General features: G+C 40.1%; 2 protein-coding genes across 5 annotated transcripts in view; both read left to right on the forward strand.

Annotated features, from left to right (window-relative positions):
• The first annotated feature begins 175 nt into the window (after positions 1-175).
• On the forward strand, positions 176-6,914 carry dbf4 (DBF4 zinc finger). 2 transcript variants are annotated; one of them, XM_046398455.1, is made up of 13 exons: positions 176-313; positions 841-970; positions 1,300-1,469; positions 2,398-2,598; positions 2,731-2,781; positions 2,871-2,940; positions 3,050-3,126; positions 3,266-3,311; positions 3,460-3,505; positions 3,596-3,721; positions 4,302-4,416; positions 4,948-5,063; positions 5,190-6,914. In XM_046398455.1, exons 2-13 carry the CDS (start codon positions 910-912, stop codon positions 5,986-5,988), a joined length of 1,878 nt encoding a protein of 625 aa, XP_046254411.1. In that variant the 5' UTR covers positions 176-313; positions 841-909; the 3' UTR covers positions 5,989-6,914. The 2 variants fall into 2 exon arrangements, with proteins under 2 accessions (XP_046254411.1, XP_046254410.1); XM_046398454.1 differs by lacking the exon at positions 176-313 and adding an exon at positions 377-743.
• A 139-nt stretch (positions 6,915-7,053) lies between these two features.
• The window catches only part of adam22 (ADAM metallopeptidase domain 22), a 58,071-nt gene continuing 46,733 nt past the window's right edge, over positions 7,054-18,391 (forward strand). For all 3 annotated transcript variants that reach the window (XM_046398453.1, XM_046398451.1, XM_046398452.1), the window contains exons 1-3: positions 7,054-9,100; positions 9,387-9,547; positions 12,822-12,898. In XM_046398453.1, the coding sequence (XP_046254409.1) occupies positions 9,004-9,100; positions 9,387-9,547; positions 12,822-12,898 (335 nt within the window). In that variant the 5' untranslated portion in view covers positions 7,054-9,003. The remainder of the gene's footprint in view (positions 9,101-9,386; positions 9,548-12,821; positions 12,899-18,391) is intronic.

Here is an 18,391-nt window from a genome sequence, read left to right on the forward strand (position 1 = left end):
TTTCTGCCAAGCACATTCTTGATCCTACCCTCAGAATTTTTAATTAAACCAAATGCAATAATAGATATAAAACACTTTCACATATAAAAAGTATTTCTAAATAAAATATATATTTTTTCTTGATATTCAATTTAAATTTAGTTATTGGTTTTATGCATTTTTTTAACAGTACTGTGGAAACATCAGATTTGAGGACAAAGAATGCATTTACTTATTTTCGGGGTGCCAGGTTTGACGAGTTTCCGTAAAATACTACCAGTTCTAAGTTTCTGAAAGATATGGAAAAGATGACAGTAAGGTTCGGGAAAGACAGGTAGCTTTTATTCATAAATATAATCTGGTGACGTAATAACATTTATAGGAGTCTAACTTGGGAGCTGAGTGCTTTCAAATGAGATAGTGAATATATTGCCGAAAAGCTTAAACATGGCAACGAAAACTTCTTCCACCATTGGATTTAAAGCGGGAAAGTGATGTTTTGTATAGTAGCGACCTAAAACGTTTGCTAGAGCTCTCCAAACAGTAAGAAATAAAAAAATAAAACGCTTGCCAATGTTCCAACGGAACATATGTGGTAGCAAGCGTGCTAATACATACGTTTTACGTTAGTTTACGAGATAATGTAACGTAAGTCGAGCAAAGCAGCTAACCGACAAAGCTGCCTGTCCGTGGGGGAAACGATTCGAACGCAGTTAAAAGTTCCCGTCAGTTAAATTCGAATAACAGCAAGCGCCCCGTCTCAGGTCTCTCAACGTTACATTGCATATAGATTGAGACACGTTGTTTGTTTTCTTCCTGTTTGTCTTATTTGTAAATAACCATTTCTTTGTTTACACACAGGGAACAGACGGCGACTTCCTGAGGCATGCTGAGTCAAGGCAGGAGGGCAAGAAAACATTTTTTTTCTCAATGAATGAGAATAAAATGAAGCCGAAACGCACTCATAGGCACACAGGACCAAGTTGGAAAGGTAATGTTGTTGCTTACTGTTGTATTGGACTTTAAGCTCTAAGCAAATTAGCCGTTGTTACCATTTCTGCCTGACACACCGTAATAGTTGTTTTGGCTGAATAGCTGATGGCAGATTGCAAAACTGTTACCTTGCGGTTAGGGGTTTAAACACAACATAAAATGAACGTGAATAATTAATAAAATTGAGATTAAGAAATTGAGAAATGAATTATCAGAAAACATATTATGACAATATTCAAGTGAACTGACATTTTAATAGACCCCTGCTTTAACTGCTACTATATCTGGACTCTTTATGTGACTATGTGGCCACTGATTGCATTTTAGGGAAAGGCGTCAGTGCTGGTGAGAAGGCAACACTGAATCAAGCTAAACCAGCATCGCTTGTGTCTTCTCATGCTCAAGTGAAGCCTTTTGCTGGGAAAGTTTTTTACCTGGATCTGCCATCAAACAGAATAGCAGAGACACTGGAGATTGACATCAAGGAACTGGGAGGGGTGAGACAGAAACCTGTTTTCTCTGTCATTTTCTTTTCGGTTGTTGGAAAGGTTCAAACTGTCACCTCTCTGCATGACATATGCATGAAGTCACTACACAAAGTTTTATATTTTCTACCTACAATCGCTCAGCCCTGCAGACCTCACTAGCTTCACTCCTAATGAGCTTTATCCTCGACATCTGATGTGGGCTGACTCTCGCTGTGGTAGAATTTTATTATTACAGACTGACACTGGGCTTGACGATGTAGCTTAAAAATGTATCATGATGAAATGTTTCATTTCTGTCAGTACTGATAGTTTTTATTGAACTGTAAAGACAAGGAGGTAAAAAAAGTTGAATTAGACTGCATTATTTTGAATTTAACCTTGTTTTTCTTTTAACATCTTAATTTTATGAATAAATAATTATTTTAGTTTTGAAATTAAGTGTGTCAGGATGCAAGGTTGCGTATGCTAGAGTAAAGAAATGAATGAAAGTGTAAAAAGCACCCTCTTTTGTTGTTGTTTTCTGTAAAATTATTGGCTATTTGTTTGTTACTCATAGCATGTATGTGCTTTCATTGCAGTTCGAATAGTACATTTAATGCATTAAAGTGAAACTATCAAACTTTTTATCAAACCATTTTGTTATAGCTATTGATAAAGTGTTGGTGCTGATGCGTATTGGTATTGTTTTATTGCCCTGGCCTAGACTGACATAATTTAGCCCTTGAACTATGTGCTTTGTTGTTATTGTTGTCTTTGATTATTAAGTTTTCAACAAGCTTTTGGTACTTGACAGTTGTTGATACTCTCTGATGCAGTTTGTTTAGTACCAAGAATGTATTTTGGCTGAATGGTAAACACTGACTCTCAACATACTCTGTGTTGCAGTTTCAAGCTTTCCCATCAATCTTATCCTGTTGTTTTTGTGTTTGCCGCTCAGACTGTTGAGAAGTTCTTCAGTAAGGAAATTAAGTATCTAGTATCCAACAAGAGGGAGGCTAGATATGTGCAGTGCCTCAGGCAGGACTCTCCTGTCCCTAGCCCGGACTCCGGACAGAGTTCACCTCACCCTCGCTCAAAGCACCAGCCTGGCAGCCACGGAGACAGCATGAAAAGCAGGTCTATGGGCCAAACAGACACGGTGAGTTCAGTTTCATTGTTTCATCAACAACAGTGCACATATGTTTACAGTTCTGTTTGTCCAACTCCCTTATAAGTAAATACCACTTGTTGTTTATGTCATAGATTTTCATTTTCTGTTACTGTTTTGCAGTTTGTTACAAGTCGAGGGAAGTCTTTGGTGAAGAGAGTGGTGAAAGAGCAGGTTTGTCATGTCAACACTAATGAATTTTAGTGAAGAACTGCAATTACCTCTTTTGTTTTCTGTGCTAATACTTACTTGTTTGTTTTTAGGAGAGAGTACAAATGAACAAGATCCTGTCAAATGCTCTGGAGTGGGGTGTGAAAATACTCTATATAGATGGTATGTTGCAGAAGTTCTGTCAGTTTTTGTTACATTACATGACATCAACTGTTATATACATTGTATAATCTCAATAATGACCAACTCTGGTTTATTTCTTTTATGGCAGATATAATCGCATATGTTCACAAGAAAAAAAAGCTTGTCAGTAGCCAGCGTCCTACTACCACTGCTGTCAAAGCAAGTGTAAGTTTACAGGTTCAAATTCTTCAATGAATTCTTAAAATAATAGTACTAATGATACATTTTTATGGGATTATCATCTTGAAAATTATTGGTTTAACATTTACAATTTGTTAAGTGCTTTTTCTGTCATTTGTTACAGGTCAAAGCTGAGTCAGTATCAAAGCAAAGCTTTCACAAATGCAGAGGTAAATAGCTTATCTAGCACTAAGCACCCTTTCTGAGCTTACCTTGTATTACCCAGTCTTTTTCAGGTTGATGTTTTGCACATGTTTTTGCTGGTTTGTGAATATGTGCTCAAATTTTTAAATTGACCATCAGTGATGTGTGTTCCAGGTGGTCGAATCAGTAAACCGTTGATCAAAGTTGAGGATTCAAGCAGGTAAGGGACGCTGGGTTAATAGAAGCCTGCTGTCTTCGAGTTGTTTCCATCTTTTGACAGTAAAATGTTTCTTTTTTTTTTCTTCCTCAGACACTACCGTCCAATCTACCTCTCAATGCCAAACTTGCCTGAGTTCAACCTGAAGTCTGTTCCTCCCTGTAGTCCCTTCTCCGTCGAGGACAAGGATCCTCCTGCGAACAAACAGCGGGCACACAGGTGTGTTGTTTTTTCCCTGCTTTCCTTTTAGCTAACTTAATAAGAGGGCAGTGCAGTATATCCCACTTTCTCAGAGGTATCGGTTAACGTCTTTTAGTCACCGGAACCACCATGCCTAAAATTTCCCCTCATGGAGCGTCAGAGTTTATCAAACTAAATTTTGCACCCAGCTCATGATAGATTTTTCAGTGGTTTGTCTTTTACCTTACTGATGTTGTTTATCGATATTCTCTGAATGATGTCCTTTTGTCTTTGTCTTGGTTTGTTTTTAATTTATCCTCTGGGCTGAATCCACAGACAGACATTGTGAAAAATAAAGTAGCTAAACATGCTTCTCCACACTGTTTAAAAAACAATGGATTTTTTTCACAATGGATTTATTTATATATGTTTATCTGTAATTTAGTCTGAGACATCTGACATCAGTTCTTTTATGTGGGTTGTAATAGTGCATATCTGTACAATTTGAGTTGGTTCTGCTGGAGCCACCTATCCATACTTATTGACAGTATATCAAAATGCAACGTTTCCAAACTGTTTCATCTGAGTTTGGGTTTATTTGTACAACCTCCGGGCTCAGAGGTGGGAAAGCCTCAGCCAGTGAAGAGAGAGCACACGGCCGAAAGAAGAACAGAGACAAGAAACGAGGTGGCTACTGCGAATGCTGTATGATCAAATATGAGAACGTCACAATGGTAAGTTAGCATATTTGGAAGACAGACAACTGCCAATGCAGTACCGTGACATACAATGAATTGTGTTAATGATGGTACAGTGCCTACATATTTATAGATTTATAATTAAGAAAGCTGCCTCTATTAAAACAAGTAAGATTACATTAAATCGGCGAACACCAAACTGTCTTCATGTGTTTTATTTTTAAAGACCATCTTATTTATTTGAATTGGCCATAATTATCATTTGGGTCATAACATGATTAAATTTATTAGTGCATGTTCAACAAAAACATGCACAAAGCATACTTTATTGTTTTGTTTTTCACCCTACTTTATGCACACATTTTCAGAACGTAGACACGTTGCTGTTATTTGGTAAGTTGTTATGAAATCGTGTTAAATGACCACCTCAGCATTCTGAAGAGCAGCTTTTTGTTTGTATTTATTTAGTTGCTTGTGAGGTAGAGGAAATTGTGTGTTCAGTAGCCTCCACTGGACAGCTGCAATTATCAATTATTTAACTGGATGATTTTTATTTTTTCTGTCCAGCATCTACAGAGTGAACGTCACAAAGCTTTCTCCAAGAGCGACGAATACTTGGTTGTGGACAAACTGATTTCAGCGCTGCATTGCAATTTCGTCCACATCAGAAATCAAGTTAAAAGGTAATTTGTCCCCGTTTCTGTAAAACTTCCACCAACAACAAGCTTGCAGGGGAAAAAAAAATTTCTCATTCTTTTCATATTTCTAATTCACTTCACCCACCTGATTTTTCCTTTGATTCCTATCAGACCAAAGTGTAGTGTTTCCTCTACTCTGATTGTTCCTGGACCATGTGGGAAAACTGAGCTAAGGCAGAAGGGATGCCTTGATGCCACAGAGGTTATTAAAGAAGAGCAGCACCGGACTGTTGATGGGCTCGAGGGAACTTACTCAGGACGTGCTTTAAAAATTGGATCAGTTCCTGCTTCTGCTGCTCCGACTCAGATACAGGAGGAGGGCAGGAGGAGCTTCGACACTCACTTAGACAGATCCAAGCACAAATCTCTTGCACAAAAAGGGCCATGCAGACAAAATTCCCTGACTCCTCGCCCTCCGAAGGATCCTCAGTCCAAGATGGAAACAGCTCCCTCTAGAGGTGAATGTCCCATCCTTTTTCCCTCCAGAGTTACTCAGATTGACCCTGTGGAGCAAATAATAACCGAAGACCTGAGGAATTCAACCTCTCACATACATAATATGAACATACAAAATGAATTCTCTTCAGAAAGTCTTAATGGTGTAACAAATCAACAAGAGCAGGATTCCTCAGCGTTTGAGGCTGTTCAGGATGGAAATGTGCTGGCCGACAAAATTACCGGGAACAGCCTCTCTAAAAAGGAAGAAGCAAGTCTTCCCGTGCAAAGCTTCTCTCCAGGCAGGAAAATACAGAGGAGGACCAGAGTTTATAAACGCAAAAGACGGAAAATGGATACGTGTGCTGAATATGTAAAGCCAAATGAGACTCCTAACAACTCCGCCCTGAAACTTTGGGAGCTTTTTCAGTCAAGTGATGAAATGGATGCTGAATTTCTTGGTTTTGAGGACTAGGAAGGGAAAAAAATAATTGAAGAGATAAACTGGACTATCATTTCCTTTTCCAGCATGAGCCCATGCTATGCTCTGAGCCATGGACTGTGTGAACCACTAGATTTTTCTTGTCTTTAAAAATGTCAATTTAAAGACAGAGGAATGATCTGCGGTGGCTTTTAATTTGTTTATGTTGTTTAATATTAGATGAAAGGCAGCTGTTGATGTGCTGTAACATTTTGTTCACAGCACTATATAAGAGATAAAACTTGAAAATGTTAAACCAGCATACAATGACATTTTTAATTCTAAATTCAACAAGAGGCTGGTCAACGGTAAAATGTGTCTCTAATGTACAAAATGTAGTGCCATTTTGATTCGGAATTGCATCGCTCTTACGCGCTACATTTTAAAACTTAATACAAATCTCTTTTGTGAGGGCTATAAATTAAGGAAGTTAGTTGCTTTTGCCTGGATTCAGCTGCTGCAGACAGAGGAACGAATGCAGAGCCAAGTTCAGCATCTAAACTAACAGCAATTCAGGTTTTTAGGTCAAAACACCAGGAACTGGAATAAAATGTCACCCAGAGATGACACCCAGATATTTAGCTTTGATGAGGTTGGTACCTTTTATTACCACTTGAAATGCTCAATTTTTTTTATTTTTTTTTTTGTCAGAGTTGGTCTGGTGTCAGCATTCAGTCTTTTCTGAATACTGACTTGTGACTTCATATGGAAAAAAAGTCAGCTTTAGTCATAATACTTTACACAGTAATCTGGAGAAACATGTCTTGAATCCTCCCAGACACACGGAGGTTGTATATGTATATTTAAAAAAATTATAAAGTGTTTGCATATGTATTTTAATGTGAATGACCTGTAGGCTGGACATGTGGTACTTGACATTATATTTGACATTTTAGGATTCTTCCTAAGTGCACTTTTTATGACTTGGCTCTGTGTGCTTTTTTTTTTTCTGATGCATTAGCTCAGCTTCTCCATTTTTTTCCCTGCATTTGGTGCATTAACATAGTGCCCTTGTTCTCCCTCGCTGCTCTCAAATGGATGCACTGGGTCAGAGAGTCTCTGTGCCACCGCCATTAAGAAAAAAGACGCAAGCAACAAAGTGTTCCAAGGCACAAGCACAGAAATACGGCGAATAAAAAGGTAACACTGAATACTGATATCATCATCATTTTTGCTTATTTGATACAGATTATGACCATAGTACACAAACTGTACCTGTCTCATAGCTGATTGGGGGTGGAGGCTGGAGTCTATATACATACTAACACATACAGATAAAAATTCACACTCAAATGTAGACATCTGCAGTACATATTTAGAGTCTTCCAAGTCTTTAAACTGCTGAGAGAAACTAACGTAATGCTTACGTTGCCATAGTGTGCAATAGTGACTTAAAAATTTCACTTCCACAACTTCTTTTTAAATGCACGTGTGTGTTTCCTTTGTTACAATAAGGAATTTTGAACAAATGTAAACAAACAAAAAAAAAACTGTTCCCTGATCGTGCACTCTAAACATTAACTGGCCCAACAATCCTCAGACTGAAAATAACATTGTGCCAGATTGTGTTGAAATCCTGCCTCAGAGCCATGTCAGCTCCTTGAATAAACAATCGTTATGTGTCTGGGGAAAAAAAAAAAAATCATTCTCATCAGCTCATTAATTCTGTGAGATTTGCTGTGTGGCCCCGGGGCAAATTTCCGCCAGATTCGAGCATCTGGTGTATGCTTACATAAACTTTAGTGTCGGTCTAGTATTAAAAGATTTTGTGTTTCCTGATGTCAACAGTTTAAAGGTTTTGTTAATTCATGAACAAATTGCAAGGTCAACGTGTCAAAGACTTGAATTCAAAGCGTCCTTGTGTAGAGGAGGAACAGAATATTCAGATATTTAAAATGTCACAATTTTCTAAACATGTCCCAATTTGTTGTTGTGGCATAAACTAGAAAATCTGATGGGACTTAAAGGCATACTATGCAGAAGTTGTCAGTTGCTGTTAAAGAATTATGGAAAAAAGACTGAGTGAATTGCTGAGTCTTATACTCACACTATTAAATCGCCACAAACCCAGAAGATCAGTATATGACGAGCTGGGAATGAGACTTAACAGTTTTGAATTGTTGACACCTGGAAACGTCCCGAACACCGCAGCAACAACAACAATAACAATAACAATAATAGTAATATACAATAATACAATCAGATGGCAGACACAGACGATGTCACACACTTCTTGTTTCTATAGTTGGTCGTAAGTGATGATTGAGAGGGAGTCTAATTTATTTTATTTTATTTATTTATTTATTAGGAAATTCCCGAATAATATGCCTTTAAGAGATCGATCTTACATTGCTGCTGTCAGTAAAACATGAACAAAAACAACGCTGCTCGCATACATATCTTACACACTCATTAGTTTTCCCTTGGCTTTTGGGAGCCTTGCAGATTATGGAGTGACTCACGGTGATAATAACAGGCACAACTGGGCAGGAATGGCGCTACATGATGATTTATCATGGAGGAGGCGAACGTTGACATCGTCCCCGTCGGTCCAGCCGGCGGAAGGCCTGTCCCGCGGCTTCTCTGCTCCCCGACTCCACTGCTCGCTCATACTTATGCGTTAGGCGTTTCTGCAGTGAGCCGCTGGATATTGATGCGCTTTAAGGAGGCGTCCCCAATCCTCTCCTCCCCTTCATCCATCCCTGCCTCCCTCCCTCTCCCTCGCCCTTCCCCTCTCTCTCGCTCTCTCTCTCTCTCTCTCCCTCTCCTCCCTGCCTCCTCCGTGCTGTTGATCCGCGGGGTGTCGGAGCGCTCAGACGCGCTCGGCGTTCAGACTCGTAGAGACCCCCTGATGGACCCCAATCAGGAGAACTGCGCTAACCAAACGACCATCCCAGGCTTCAAGCTCCCCTAGCGAAGGCAGGACCCCGAGAGCCTGCCCCTGGAATACCGCATTGTTTTATTATTTCCAACGAGAGAGAGAGAGAGAGAGAGCGGGAGAGAAAGGTGATGATGCTGATGATGCGCCCGCGATGGTGGATTTCCCTTTTGTGCTTCTATGGATTGATGCACGTCGGTCACCAGAGCAGCCCTAATACCCAAAATGGTAAGAAATGCTATTTTAGATTTTATATGAATAATTATCGCACTAACCAAGTCGTAAATCTTCATCAATAGGCCCGTGTTTATTTTATTTTCCCCCAGCCTCGGCTACTTCATGATCTACTCTAAAATATGCATGTAGCCTGTAGCTGTTTCATGTTATCAAATGAAATAGGACCAATCGATATTTCAGATAGCCGCGTTTGTGATGAATGTGTCTCCTCCATATCACCTCCCGCACGGAGGGACAGACGGGGGTAATGAAATCGGTGTTTTCCCCTTCTGTACAGGAGACGCCTTGTCGAGCTTGAAGGCTCTTCGTGATGCAGGCAGGTTTGTCGGGAAGGAGGACACGGTGCCTCTCCGCCTGCTCTACAGCAGGCACAACCACAGCCAGATCACCCAGGACGAGCTCAGCACCAGGGTTAAAGTCAGCCCCGGCTCCTCGCAGGTACACGGTGTTTTTCACTGTCTTCAGGATGGAAAGAGAGAGTGAGAGAAACAGAGATGCCTTCAGGAGACATCTCTGTCTCCTTCGTGTTTATGTTTGCACTGATTCATCTCCTCTGTCCTTGTCCTCAGAGGGGATATTAATAGTTAAATGTAAGCAAAACGGGGGGGAATAAAAGCTTGAAACATTTAAGCAGGAACAGACCGCGCTAATTAGACAGGCTGCAGGTGCTATGTGGGTCATCACTTCCTGCATACGCACACAGACCACTGCATGTGAATTGATTTAAAATATTCTGATAAGTTATAAGGCTCCCAACGTTTACTCTGTCCACACTGCACATATAGGAAATCATCAGCTGTAGTGGCCAGCCAGGATGATTAATAATTTAGTGACAACTTGCATCTTGTCTGTTCAGCTGCTGCTTCACCTCCACCAATTCATATCCCTTTAAGCAGCATTTTCAGTTTATTCATGATTGAAGAGAGTGACCAGAGGTTAGCTGTCAGAGCTTGACTGATATATCCGAGTGGATGATATTATCAGCAGATTTTAGCTTATCGCTGATGTATCTGTGCACAGACGTCGCCTGGTAGGTACCAAGAAGCTGCAGCAGAGAAATACTAAAGATGCACTGTTTAAGGTGAGAAACGGTGTCACCATTGGATAATGTCCACCAGAAGGCACTGGCAAGTTTATTTTTTATCTGTTAAACGTCTTGTTTTGGATGATATGGCCTTTAACCAGATTTGAGGAATATTAATGTTTGTTTATGTTGAAAACCTTAGCTAGTACATAATTAGCAGATTCTTTTAGCTCTCAAATATCAATATAGGATTTGGCATCAAAAATCCACTACTAAGGGATTATTGTAATATTTATTGTGATAATCTGCAGGAAATTTGTTCTAAAGAGGGACAGAGTGCTAATTAATACTTTTAAATAGAGATATAAGTATTTATATACACATTTGTACTGTAGCCCATGTTTGGATGTCAGTACCTTCATTCAACATGCAAGCAAAACTCTGTAGGCCAGTAGATAAATCAAGCTGCACATGGGAGAAACTTTGTTTTGTAGTATGTTTAGGTGTGTCCACACACTAAATATCGTGACAAAATTTTGTAGAAAGACGTTAGTAGTTACAGGACTGTTGGAGAAGAAAGCCTACCAGAGCCATTTGGACTGTAATAACCGATACAGTGCAGTAATAACCATAATCACTGTTCAACTGTTCACTGACTCAATTCAGTGAAACAGCATGTCTGCTGGGTTCATTTCAAGAGATGAGTCAATTAGCATTGTGCAAACCTGTCATGCGTTTTTAATTTGTGCAGCTTAGGCTTGTGTAGGCTAGCCTATTCAGGGCTCTCAGAGACTGGAGAGGGCTACAGATGGCGGCATACAGGGAGGCGCTAACCCTTTGTCTCTCTCACACCTCAGACAGAGCTGCAGCCCGATGGGTAAACAAGCTAACAGGAACCATCTGCTATCAGATATGATTTTAAGATTTTCTTTTTGAAACTGATACTAATTTCCATTGTCGGTTTGTCATGCAACACAAACTGGGTTTTAAAGCTAGAAGACGAGTTTCTCTAGAGCAGCGTTTTTACTTTCTACAGAAGACGGTTTGCTCCAACCATGTCATATCATGACTAAACCCTCATGTTCTCATGAGTCATTTCTGCGTAATTCCTGATTTTTACAGCTTGGGTGATGTTTTTTTTTTTTATTTTACTCTTTTTGAAAAATGTAGATATATATGCAGTATACTGAACATCAAATCATCTTCAGTTTGACTTGATGTTCTGAGCCTCTTGCTCTCCAGGGGCTTTCAATCTGTTTTGCAATGAGCTGTGATGTCACTTGCACAAAGTTTGATCAGTTATTGGCTGTTTTTAGATCAATAGCCTAAAAACAAATCTGTCAAACAGTTCTGAAAATGTATGACACACAGCAAGTTATTTATAGACTTCTTTTGCTTTGCCTATTTTCAGTCTCAGACACAAACCGCTTCGCCGCTTTGTTGTACAAGTGTTGTTTTTGTTATGGTGGAAAAGCAAAAGATTCCAGAGGAATCAGTCATGATCATGTGTCTGTGTTGGCTTGTATGTTTGCCTTCCTGCATCTCTGGTCTCCACGCAGTAGACTGATACCACTTACGGTCACACTTCGACGGTCATGAGTGGAAAGTCAGACTTGGTATAACTCAGAAATCAATGTCAGAAGAGTCAGCGGTGGCCTCAGAATATCAGCCCGGCTCGGTCAAGCTGGGATGTGCTTTCATTAAACGCAGTTACTGGTACCTCCTCCCATCATGGATTCAGCCTGCCAGATTAGATTTCATTACAAGTGTACCATAGAAAGGGATTGTCCTCTTACATCCTCTCTCTCTCTCTCTCTCAGTCACACACGCACACACACACACACTTACTCCCTCATATATGCATTGGCCACTCACAGACACACTCCTGCAAACAATAGAGTCTGGGGGGGACTCATAGGCTAAGGTCACCCTTGGGTGAGCACAGGGGACACCTCCTCAAACGGAAACAAAAAAAAAACCACACACACACACACCCCTCCTCACCTCCCTGTCATGCAGTGTCCGGTTTGTAATGAAGGTAGCCCCTGGGCCGAGTCTGGGGGAGGGTGAGCTGTGTTTTAGCTCAGCTCTGGGACTCCCCTTGACCTGCACAGGAATGATTGCAGGGAATTCTTATTGACCCAAGGGTGTGTAATGAAGCCTGTACCATATGTGCCCGGAACTGGAGAGGAATCAAACCCCACCCTCCACCCCGAACGCATACAGAGACGAAAGAATGTGAATTTCTGTATTTTTGTACATTCATATCATTGTTGCCACATCAAAGTATGACTTTAAGAGTTTCAATTAATCCTTGGCTCTGGGAAACTGTGACAGACACTGTATGGTAAACATAAATGGTCATCAAAGTGTTGGCCGCGTGCATGTTTGCTTAGTGTGTGTCTACTTATGAGTGTGAGGGGGTGTTACAAAACTGTATTTCCGATAGCTCAAGTGTTACGTGAGATCTTTAGCAAGAAATTAAAATTCAGAAGATTACACGGACCTTGATGGCTTAATGAGAACAGTCTTTTTCTTACTGTTGATGGATGCTGAAAAAGACAACTCAGCCATCCGTCAATGTAAATGAGAATTGATCCTTGCATATAAAAATAAATTGATCCGTTATTATGATAATGGCTGTGTTTAGTATCAGTAAATAATAACCTTTGTCCCCTGCCTTTTTAGGGGGACCATGTGGCCCAAGCAAGCTTTCAAGTCAATGCTTTTGGCAGGAAATTCATCTTGGATGTGGAACTGAATCAGTGAGTATTACATTATTAAATCTAACTATCTTTCTGTCAGTCTGACTCTCCTTACTTTATCTGGATAGCTACCCGTGAGATATTGATCTGTGCATGTCTTGTCTAGCTAGCTAGCTGTCAGTCTTTCTTGTAAGCTGTTGATGTCTTCACTGTAACGTAGTTGTGTTAATAGTCGTATTTCCCCACTTTTTTAATATTCCATGGCTTGGCAATATTGTGACAATCACAATAAATTTGTTTTGCACAAATAAAGGTAAACTGATTTTTGAAAGCCTAAATAAAATGCCTTTAAAGTTCACTTGCTTGTTGAAATGATCCCAGCATGAGTCATATGTCAGTCTCTTTGGCCTGAACAACACCTTTGATTATAAGTTCACATTATGTTCCTGTTCCCCATGCACATATTGTGCATAAATTTAGAGCCAAGTCCAGCATTTTAACTGTAGCTCAGCTGGACAGAAGTCATATTTTCCTACTCTCTTAGTGCTCTTTATTGCCTGTTTTCGGGAATGCGCTCTTAAGACATAAATATCTAATGTGGGTGTGTGCTAAAATGGGCGATGGTATGAACGAATGTATGTGCATCTATGTGTGTGCGTTTGTATGTTTGTTGCAGGTCAGTTATTTGTGCGTTTGTGTGTGCGTGCGTATGTGTGTGTGATTTAAAGGTCCATCATAATAGGAAGTGATTTACAGTAAAGGCTGGAGCATTGCCCTGTCAGACAGTAATATTGATCACAGAACTGCTGATGGAAAGCGAGCAACTCTCTCTCATTGTTCTCTCTCTTTACCTCCTCCTCTCTCTTGCTGTTTTTTCCTCCACATCATACCCCCCCTTTGTTTTTGTTTTTTTTTAGAAACCGCCCTTTCTAAACTCCTCAAAACACCTGTTTTGGTTTGCCTCTGTCACCCATTCAGCCTCAAAACAGAAAGCCTGTGAATTTGGCGCACACACAAGGTGAAGCTGCTCGCTCATCACACTGGAAGTCACTTCCCTGCTGAGTAAAATGTTACATCACAGGGTTTCCCAGGTTTAGTGGATGTGTTTCTGTAACGCCTGCAGCTCAGAGCATGATGCATCAACCAGCCATGAATACAAATGTGTCGTCTGCATGTAGACAAATACTCACACAAACATAAATTCATGCACAAGCTGCCACACACAAACACACACACACACACTTTCATCAGCGCTTGATTTGATGCAGACATTGTTCATCTTTGTGACAATGTGTAGGTCCTTTCCCATCATCTCTTAACTGGATAAGGGTGCAAAACTCTGTTTTATCAAAGGAAAGGAAACACTCAAGTGGAGTCCTGTTTTCAGCTTTCGAGTGAGTGAATTAGCCTCCAACTAGATAACTCTGGGCAGCAGTTTGATATGTGTGGTTGTGAATAAGAATGAGAAACTCAGATCAGTACAAGAAAGCATTGTCTGACTTGTAGGTCTGAATAATAATCTGTGACAATTAATCAAGTAATTGGATGTCAATTCTCAAACAAAACATTAAACCTTTTCTGGTTCTAGCTTGGTAGGTGTGAAAATTTGCTGCTTTGTTTTATTTGGTTATAAACTGAATATTTTGAGGTTTGGGACTGCTGGTTGAGTAAAACAAACAAACAAACTGAGGGTCAAGAAATTATGATATATTTTTTTACATTTTAGTAATAAAATAATTTGTTGATTTTTTTTTTTTTTTTAATTTCTACTGATGGAAAATTAATGGGAAACTATTTTGATAAGCAATTAAGTGATCTGTTAAGCATAAAGGGGAAAGATTTGATGGCTCCAGAGTCTCAAACGTGAAGATTTGCTGCGTTCTTTGTTTCATATCATTGCAAGCTGAATATCTGAATTAATTAATCAAATAAAAATAATCATTGGTTGCAGTTAGAGGAGCATGTATTGCATTTTAGTCGAGATAACGTTGTGTTTTGGCATAGATTCTGTCAGTCCTGTCTTTGTCCAAGTCCCAGATATTCGTCCTTTATGGGGGCAGATCTCCAGTTTCCCTCTGTGTCTGAATAAGTACAACCCAGATTCCTCTTCCTCCTCCCGCTGGCCTCGTCTCCTCTCGTCACTGTCCTCTAGCGCACTCCTCTGTGCACTGATCTCCCCCTGCTTGACAGTCACACCGATTTTGTTTACTGATAGCTTTCATGCCAGACAGAATAGATCCAGTTGATGAGTGAGTGTGGGTGCAGGAGTGGGAGGCATTTTAGCTGAATGGGCCAACATTGGTTTTTGGTTCTCAGTAGCAAAACCCAGTTCTCTCATTTTGATCAATGAGTGACTCTGCTGCTGTACTTTTTTGCCTGTTTGTTGCCATAAGCAAAGAAAAGAGATGTGTTTTTCAGCTTTACTTGTTTACTTGTCTCTAGTGATTGAAGTATGTATCATCATTGCCATTATCGTCTTGTTTGTGCAGCCGTCTCAGAGTCTTTGCCTTGAGTCAGTGTTTGACTGTGAATAATAAGAGTGTAGGCGTTTTGTTATATCAGTCATATGTCATGTGAATTTGAAGCACATGTGCATTTTGGACACGTTTGTTGTTAAATGTAATTTTCCAGTGTTCTTACTCTCAGATGTGATAGTAGGATGGCAATTTCTTTTGGACAGTCGATGCACATGTGTGGCCAAAAATACTGTATAAACTATTAAAGATGATTAAATTAAATGATTAAATTATCATGAAATTCTATACAGACTTTCATAATCCTCAGAGGATGAATCTCTCTGAGTTTGGTGACCCCGTGACTTTCCATATAGCGCCACCAGGAGATGAAAATTTCAGTTTTTAAGTATTTTTCTTAGCATGCTAACATACTGGTCAGTCAGAGCTGCTGGAAGACTCCAGTTTTGCTGTATTTTACAAAAAAATCAAAGTGAAAATCTTTGATGTGTGTTCACAAATGTGCTTATATTTTATTTTTAGATTACCTTTTTTTGTTTTTTAAACGTTTTCCTAGTCTTCCTACCCCATCCAGCATGTCTGATTGTCCTGTTCAGGATGTCCCTGAGTGAGGATTGAGAGGCTGCTATTCTCTCACATGGAGACTTTTTATTTAGGTATGAAAATTAGTCAAAGTGAGTGTCCTGTATTGTGAGAATAATCAGTTAATAGTATTAACGTGTGTGCCGTAGTCGTTAGCTCTTTCATTAGCAACATGCTGTGTTGACACAAACCACCCGTCTGAAGTATGACAGTCTATAGAGAGGAAGTGAGTAGGGGGCTGGAGGGTCAGGGGTTTTTTATTCCTCCTCGCTGTCTTTGTCTTCCTCTTGCTCCTCCATCTGAATGGTCGGCTGCAATTTACCATTCATGGGATTAGAGTGAGCTGAAAATGTGCACAGGATGGGGGGTTGCCTCTCTTTAATCATCCTCAACCCCAACACACACACATACACACACCCACACACGTCTCCACCCTTGATTGCCCCCTCCCTCCACACCCACTCTTCATTCAGTCACGCCCCTACTACCCCTTTACTCCACCCCTCCCACCTGCTCTTGCTGAATAATAGATGGTGCTGTAAGATTAAAAAGGAGTGTGTGCGCGCATATGTGTGTGTGTGTGTGTGTGTGTGTGTGTTTGGGTAATGGTTTCCGGGTTGTCCATCGTGTTTTGAAAGGGAAACAAACATTCGCATATCGTCCACTCTGACGTGCACGTACAAATACACACAGCGGTATAGAAAAGTTACCTTGTCCAGTCAGGAAGTTTTGGATGGGTTGATTGACAATTTTCATATTGAGATATTGAAAATGAATGGGACACAATTATAATTGCTTAAGTTATTTTTCAACAAAAATGTGGTGATTTGTGGTTGCTTTTGTTTTTGATGATAGTGAACTGAATATCTTTTGATTCTGGACTGTTGGTTGGAAAAATTAAACAAATTGAATATGACATTGGGATGTTTTTCATCATGTTCTGATATTTCATAGACCAAATTATTGACCAAATTACTGCTCAGTTAAACTGAAAACTGAAATTAGGCGTTTGACTTTACTTGTAAATGATATATATATGTATGTATATAATGTGTGTGTGTGTGCATTGCACTGCATAATTGTTGACAACAGACAATAAGAAGCTAGAGGACAGTAGCTTGACTGTGCTGAAGTGTGTATGGGTCTGTGTCTGTGCTGCAGTGAGCAGAGTGGAGGTTTGGTATTCATACAGCGTGGAGGTTATGTGTGTATGACAACATGCGAGCGCAGACAGAGAGAAGAGGAGGTGGGATGCTCCAACTAGGACTACAGAGTTTCATAACCTCTTCAGTGTTATGAAATAATCCACTGCGGTAGCCTAAAGAGAAGAGGGCTTCTCCCTGTTCCCATGTGCAGCGCTGACACTGACAGACACTCAGTGTGTTATTATTTCTACTACTATGTTGTGTCAGCTTTCCCTGCATGAACACAAATGCTTTATGCAAATGCTCTGGGTCAATTACAGGCAATGCTAAATGCATAATTCATCTTTGTGAAGGGAAAGTGTGTGTGCGGTGGCAATGACACTGTTCATGGGGATGGGGGTTGTAGGGGTTAGAGAACTGATATAAATATGGGGTCTCTTCAGCTGCTTAGGCAAGAAGCTAACCAAACACCCCATGGTCCAGTGGTTTGATGAATGTGTGCATATGTGTTGGTGCGTCTGTGCATGGGCAGGAATGTGCATGTATGTGTGAGAGAGAAAATAGAGGAGGGTTGTTCCATCCCTTGACGTTGTTGGTGAGTGGCTCTCGCTGGGCCTCAGGTGCAGAGGAGGCACGTAAAGTGTTGTCTTAATTAGAGATAACAAGACTGGATTAAAAGAAACAAAGCTCAATTGGAAAGAGGAGGATCAATATCTAAGAGGAGGAGAAGGATGAGAATGAGTGAGTGAGCACACGTGTAATCAGTGTTCGACATGTCTGTGTGATCATCTGTCAGCATGAACACAAAGCTTATTTGAGCTCAGACAAAAAGAATCAACTGAGGTGTCAAACTTAAAAGTACCCCTTTCTGCAAACTGAGTTATGTTTGCATTCATTTTTATTCTTCAGTGTGTGTGTGTATTCTCGAGGCCAACATATTGAAAGCATTTCCTTCCTCATTTTTTCCTTTCCATTTTTTCCATTTCTTCCTCAAACCATGGATTATTTCATCCATGTTTAATATCTCTGCTTCCTTTGCCAAATCAACTCATACATGCTTGGTGGATTACTGCTGCAAAATAGGGCTGAAATTGCATGTGCCATGTGCATCCATGTCTTTCTGCACATCCATGACTCAGCTTTGTAAAACAGCTTTGTAGTGTCCATCTGGTACCTTTTAATTTGACATCCTATTCAAGCAACAAATTGGCAAACTTCATATCAATCTCTTCCTTCCTCTTCCTCTTTTTGCAGGTTTAAAAAGGGTTTGTTTTTCCAACAACCAAGGTCTGTTGCCTGCTGTAGTTAACTCAAGAAAAACAAGAGTCTCACTCCTGTCCAGTTATCTAAAA

Source organism: Scatophagus argus, chromosome 9, assembly GCF_020382885.2.
Source record: "Scatophagus argus isolate fScaArg1 chromosome 9, fScaArg1.pri, whole genome shotgun sequence".
Lineage (NCBI taxonomy): Eukaryota > Metazoa > Chordata > Actinopteri > Scatophagidae > Scatophagus > Scatophagus argus.

Excerpts from the sequence above, each read along its gene's own strand:
- dbf4 (XM_046398455.1), top strand. The coding sequence starts at position 910 with ATGAATGAGAATAAAATGAAGCCGAAACGCACTCATAGGCACACAGGA. Across the intron at positions 3,506-3,595 it reads AAAGTTGAGGATTCAAGCAG|ACACTACCGTCCAATCTACC; the intron begins GTAAGGGACGCT and ends TTTCTTCCTCAG. Across the intron at positions 3,722-4,301 it reads AACAAACAGCGGGCACACAG|AGGTGGGAAAGCCTCAGCCA; the intron begins GTGTGTTGTTTT and ends CTCCGGGCTCAG.